Below are 6,355 nucleotides of genomic sequence, written 5' to 3' on the forward strand. Positions count from 1 at the left end.
TGTGTGGAGAGAAACATATTATTGTCCGTTTGACTATAATATACGTTCTCTCCAGTGTCTTGTCATTGGCCCCATTCCTCTCGTTTCCTCGTTATGTTTCCCTGAGTGTTTAATGTCCCACACCTGTCCCATGTCGTTATCCCTCATTTGTGTTCCTATATTTACCCTCATGTTTCTTTGTCCTGTGCTAGTGGATTGTATTGTGTTCCGTGGATGTGCTACGGTGTGTTTGTTTTCTGCCCGTGTGTCGAGTCATTGATTTCGTGTGTGGATTACCCTTTTTCCCTTGTGAGTTTTGTGTTCCTAACCTGTATTGTCGTGTTTAATGTTAGACGTTTGATCGTGTCCTTAGTTTAGTTTCACTGTTCTTGTTTTCTTTTTGCCCCCTCGTGGGAAGTCTTTTGTTTTATTGTATTAGCCTCTGTTTAGTTTTTTCCCCATTGTGGGGGTTTTGTGTTTTCGTGTAAATAAAAGTCATCTGTTAACCCCTTCACTGCCTGCCTGCATTTGGGTTCTTCACCGCGCACCGTCGTGACAGTCATGGCCTTTTTTCTTACACAGGCATCTTACACATCTGTGATGACATGAAGGTGAGAGTAAATATGAAAAATTTCATGGTTGAACCTTAATATTCGTAATTAGTCAAAACAGAATTGGCACAATTGACCAACAAACAATCGCCTTGGAATTATGACATTTTATATGACATTTTTATCAAAATTGAATATTTCCAAGATTCACATAACAAGTTATTCTTATTCTGTGACAACTGTGTTTCTTTACGTTGTGCACATTTTGAGAAAATACAAAGGTTTCCATCTACAAAGTCCAACGGAATGCAAAAACTTTGAAGCTCCTTATCTCAAAAGTTCTCAGAATGCAGATAGAACCTTATAATTTCAAGGTGACGATACATTGAATATGTAGAGTTATTGTTTGTTTTCCTGTGTGGAAATAAGGCGGAGATTCAGGTCAGATCAGAGCAGTCTGGATCATGTCTATTGTTTTTGGGACACCGTTGATGTGGTGCAGACTGTGATCATCAGACTCCCATCACTATCTGGTTGGAGCAGACTACGGCTCTGGGCATCATTTGGTGAGATCATTTGAGATCCTGAGCATCTGGCCGAACCGGAGTTGGGTCTATCAGTCTCTGGGTTCCTCAGAAAACCTAGAGACAAAACAAGCTAGTCTAAAGGCAGTATTTACAATGACATTATCAATGCTAACAACAAGGGCACCGGGACATGTTTTCATCAGGTTCAACGTTAACAAGAAACACATTCCCTAGCTCAGCTTTTCTTAGACACTGTACTTATGGTGGTTAGGTGCTAATAGGTAGGGTGTAATTAGTGCTGTTCGGCAGCTCTCAGCATCCGTTAATGGGCCTGAAGCTCTTTGTAGCTCGGTGAGCTAGTGGCTGCCCCCCATGGCAGGAACGCTGACATCAGTCTGTCTGGGAGGGCACTGACTCATTCTGACATCATGCTTCTCTCACATCCACCTGATGGCAACCATATCACTGCTTCCACCTGATTGCTTTCTTCTCCTGCATCTGTCAGCAATCATCTGCTTCACAGCCCAACTTGGTCTATTGTTCACTGATCGGCCCCACATGCCAGCAATCTACCGCTCCGCAGCCACGGATCAGGTCCATCTCTGTTTGTTTCCCCTGATGCTAATCACCTGTTTACATGTGTCCAAGCTCCACATCCATGGCACCATAACCCTGCTCAGCCAGACGTCAAAACAACAGCTGTTTAACTTCACGTCTAGAAAGCCCAAAATCTAGTCTACACCAGACTGCGATTCTGATTCTGGCTGTGCAAGTGTTTTGTACATCGCTGCTTTCTGAATTGTGCTTCAGGGGGCATTAGAGCTGGCATCAGTGTATCTGTCTACTCTTGGGTCAACTAAATACCCAGCAACTGTCGAAGGCTAGCTATCCCCAAATAGAAACTTATTATCTTGAACTTATGTTTTTGGTTTAATTCAAATTATATGCAGTTATACAATGCTGAAACATCAATACCTTTCGTTGGTGGTCTTATTTTTCTGATGTTTGATTGCATAAAATCTATGATACATTTCTACTGTATATTTCATAAAATGCCACAAAATCTGTGGTCCCTGGATCCATCTTGGGGGGCCCAGTTTGAGAACCACTGGCTTAAAGGGACAGTTCACCCAAAATTGAAAATTCTGTCAAAATTTATTCACCCTCAAGTTGTTCTAAACCTGTATAATTTTCTTTGTTTTGCTGAACACACAGGAAGATATTTGGAAGAATGTCAGTAACCAAACAAATCTCATCCCCCATTTACTGCCATAGTAGGGAAAATAAATACTATGGGAGTCAATGGGGGGGATGAAATCTGTTTGGTTATTGGCATTCTTCAAAGTATATTTATTTGTGTTCAGCAGAACAAAGAAATTTGTACAGGTTTGGAACAATCTGAGGGTAAGTAAATGATGATTTCTGGGTGAACTGTCCCTTTAAGCGTCTGCCAAATGCATAAATTTAATGTAAATGTAAAATCTATTGTTTCTTTGCACAGATGATTTCTTTCCTTCACAATGAGACCATAAATATACATTAGTAAGCCGAGTGAATTCTGGTTTCACAGTGACTTTCATGGAGCAATCTGCATACAATATAACCCATATGGCGGTTTGACCTGTTTTATACCAGGTCATCATGGGAATAAACTCAATGCTGAAATCTAAACACACTTCCAACTGTACAAAGTTGTTCATTTTCCCACATTTCATAACCGTAAATATTTTATTTCTTTCTGTTCTCTTGTAAGTCCTGAATAGTGTTCACAGTGCCAAGGGACTAAAACACGAAATAATGAGGAAAGAGCATTAATAAGATGCATTTCATGTGGGAGTACTTTAGCAAGACGACGCATCATCAAGGTTTCTTTCCAGCATCAAGCTGAGAAACAAAACAAGTGTTTGGGCAGTCCTCCAGGATAACTGGGAAACACTATCATAAACAGCTGCCCTTGAGAAACTCCGATGGAAAATTACCCAGCGTTGGAAACTTGAGGAGGACTCCCGTTTCATGTGGATTTGCTTTTTGTGCCAGTGCATTGTTAAAACTATAACCAGAAATGCACGCTTTTTACATGTGCAGTGGTTTTCATTTTTGCAGCCTGAACTTAAGGATACCGTGAGGAGTTAATACAGTTCAAATAGTTTGGTAAATTAATTTTAATAGCCCAATGCAGAATTACTTGTGCCAAAGGTAAACGCTGTACATGGGCATTTGGCACACAAGACCTTAACTGCTTTGCATTTCTGACTTTATTGTGGCTATAATATGTGGAAATCAGTTGGGAAGGTTAATATCTATTAATGCTTGTCTTAAAGAGCAGAGCAATGCCATCTGGTAGAACATAAGATGAAAACAAAATATGCTAGTTGCTACAGTAAATGTAGACAGCATTGTGAAGCATCACATCTGATGCAAAGGCTGTTTCAGTAGCTGGTAGAATAATAACGTCAGTGTGGCAAGGGGGGTGTGGTTCAGCACGGTCTGCGCTGAGAGAGAGAGACGGGAGAAGAACGGTGAGTAAGCAGATCAAGCGCATATTAAAAACACCTGCTTCTCATTGTAGTAATTGGCGAGGAGATGGTTAAAAGCCGAGCAACCGGAGGCTGGAGGAGAGAGACCGACTGGGAAACCGGAGAGAGATGAAGCCGATGAGACGTTGCGTCCACGCCGAGAATTCTGTGAACCTGTACTGAACCAAGTGTTGAGTGTTTTTGTTGAGGTGCAGCAGCACCTGCAAATTTGTTTTAAATAAAAGTTCTTCTCGGTTTCCCAGCCACGCCGATCCCGACTCCTTTCTTCTGAAAGAGCTGAACCTTGTTACACCAGGTAAGGCACTGATTGACCATTGGCTGCTTCTATCTCCAACAGGTTATCCAGGGATGTTATGCTTAATCCAGGCAAATTTTGCTCATAAAACGATTGGGAAATGGTCGTCACTTGGGACCCTGTGTCAAGTAGACAAGGACAAGGGTTTCCTTCAATGTTCACTTGAGCAGTGCACTTCATGCCAATTAATCCTTTGGGTAGGCCAACTGGACGGCATTTTCCATAGGGCTTGAGATGGCTCTTATGGTTTGACTTCTTGAGACTTGTTTGACAATTGACAGCCCTTGTATGTCTCGCTACAAGGACTGGCCGGCATTTAAAGCTTCTGAGGCACTTGGACCATGCTGAATGTCCCACAAGGCTTGGCGCTCTTTCAACTGTTTCCTCTTATCGGCCACCAGGGATGGGTTTGGATCGTTTTCGCAAATTGAAGCAACATGCCCATCCTCACCGCATTGAAAACAATAGCCTGGCCTGGGCCTGTGATGAAGCTTGTGGTCAGCTTTAAGAGGGTCCCCTCTGGAAAATTGTATGTTTGTTTGCTTCATTTTGCTTGAACTGCCCTTTGGCTCTGGGCTCTTTTGGACTCTGAGCTTTGACATTTGACTCTGGAGCTCGGTGACTTGTTGCTTGAGCTCGAGGACAGCATTGGTTGACGGTGACACACTTCGTCCTGTCTGTTTATTCTTTTGCTTAGCAATCTGGCTCTGGAGCTTGGCAACTTGTTGTCGTAATTCAACGACCTCAGTCCCTTCTGACATTTCGTTTCGACTCAGATCGAGAGGGTTAGCAGTGACAATATGGGAACTGGCTCTTTGTCTCTGTGTGCCTAGGTGCTGTCTCATGCGGCTTTCCTTCGCAGAGTGTTTGTTCTCCTCACTACGCAACCGCAAAAGTAACTCAGGGAATGGGGGTGGTCGGCTCCTTTTATGTTCAAGCTGAAGGTCGGCAATTAATGTGTCGTCCCAACAACACCGACAAAATTGTTTCAGAAGTTGTTGTTCAGCCTCATCTGCAGAAATGCCGCCTCTTTTCACCACTTTGAGAAGGTTAGTGTGCAACCGTTGCAAGTACAAGGAAGGCTTTTCACCTGTGTTTTGCAGCGTATTCAGAAACTTCGCAAAAAGGTCATCACCGTCCTCTACGGTATCAAAAGCTGAGTCCAAGATTTCAAGGTAAGCCACAGGTAAGGCTTTTGCACCTAACTGCTTGACAATTTCTGATGCTGGTGGCAGTAGGCTGTCTAAGATCCTACTAGACCGATGCAAGTCAGACAGTGAAGGGTCTTGAAGAATTAACTCCACACTGTTTCGCCAAGTGTCGTAATCAACTTCGCCAGTAGGACGAGGAACTTTTCCTGAGAATACCCTTAGCTGGAATGAAGCACTAGAGGGTGAAACTCCATCACTCTTCATAATGTGCTCGATGACCAGTCTTTGGACTTCAGGTGGGTTCACATCCATTGCCTCAAGTGTCGGTGAAAGGCCTCCTGTAACCACTCTGTGGACCGTATCAGAGTTTCGTTCCTCCTGAATACTCAGCTTTTTTTGAGGAAGAGGAATGTTTGAGGAAGAAGAATCAGTCGTTTGGGACGACTCAAGATCATTTGAATCAGTTGGATTGTCAGCAACGGTGACAGAGGTTGAGAGAAGCTGCTCTTTCAAGAGATCATCAAAAGTTCTGCCACTGAGCTTTGCTATTCTCTTCAGTTCAACAAAGTAATGGGTTGTAGCATGTTCAGTTACTGCTGACGCATAGACACTTGACAGAGGCCTAATGTGGTAAGCAACGTCGTGTGGACTCTCGAAAGTGTAAGGCAACAAGGGTTTGAGAGTCACTAATGCAGAACAACTGCTGTACTCTACTATGACTTCTCTATGGTAAGGCGATTTGGGATTGTCTATGCGAATATGTCTATGAACATGACCATACTTGTTTAGAAAATCAGTCAAATCTTCATCAATTTCTGCGTTTCTCAGTCCACTAATTATTATAGAGTTGTCAATTTTGATATTTTCAGACTCAACCACTTCCACATTGACACTATTTGCACCACTTCAAATTTTAAGTTATTTTCCTGGTCTCTTGTGTCTTTAAAGGTTATTTATTTGTATTTTATTCTTACTACAATGCCCTCCTGGCTGGCTCGCCACTTACTGTAACAATTTTCACTATCAGTATAGTAGGATACACTGTAATGGACCAGAATGCTAGGTTCGCTACTGAGGGCAAGAATGAGAGAATGCACACTAACACACAGAGTAGACAGACCAGGAAAATACTTTCACCAAGAGGGTTTTGATTTTCTTTTCTTTTTTTTTACCTTGGTTGAATTAGAACCTCTAACCCACAAAGAATACAATTTCCAATAAACCGATCACATCAAGAAAAATAACAATATAACTGAAAATAATACAAAAACTTGTCAGTAATTCACCATAGATGAACAGTTCTCAAACCATGGAA

The 6,355-nt window shown here is 42.3% G+C and overlaps 1 protein-coding gene across 1 annotated transcript; it reads right to left on the minus strand.

The window, feature by feature from the left end:
- Positions 1-4,185: 4,185 nt before the first annotated feature.
- Positions 4,186-5,352, minus strand: LOC130557769 (paraneoplastic antigen Ma1 homolog). Its single transcript, XM_057339787.1, has one exon. The coding sequence runs from the start codon at positions 5,350-5,352 to the stop codon at positions 4,186-4,188; it is 1,167 nt and encodes a 388-aa protein (XP_057195770.1).
- Positions 5,353-6,355: the final 1,003 nt, after the last annotated feature.

The sequence above is a fragment of the Triplophysa rosa genome, linkage group LG8 (genome assembly GCF_024868665.1).
Source record: "Triplophysa rosa linkage group LG8, Trosa_1v2, whole genome shotgun sequence".
Lineage (NCBI taxonomy): Eukaryota > Metazoa > Chordata > Actinopteri > Cypriniformes > Nemacheilidae > Triplophysa > Triplophysa rosa.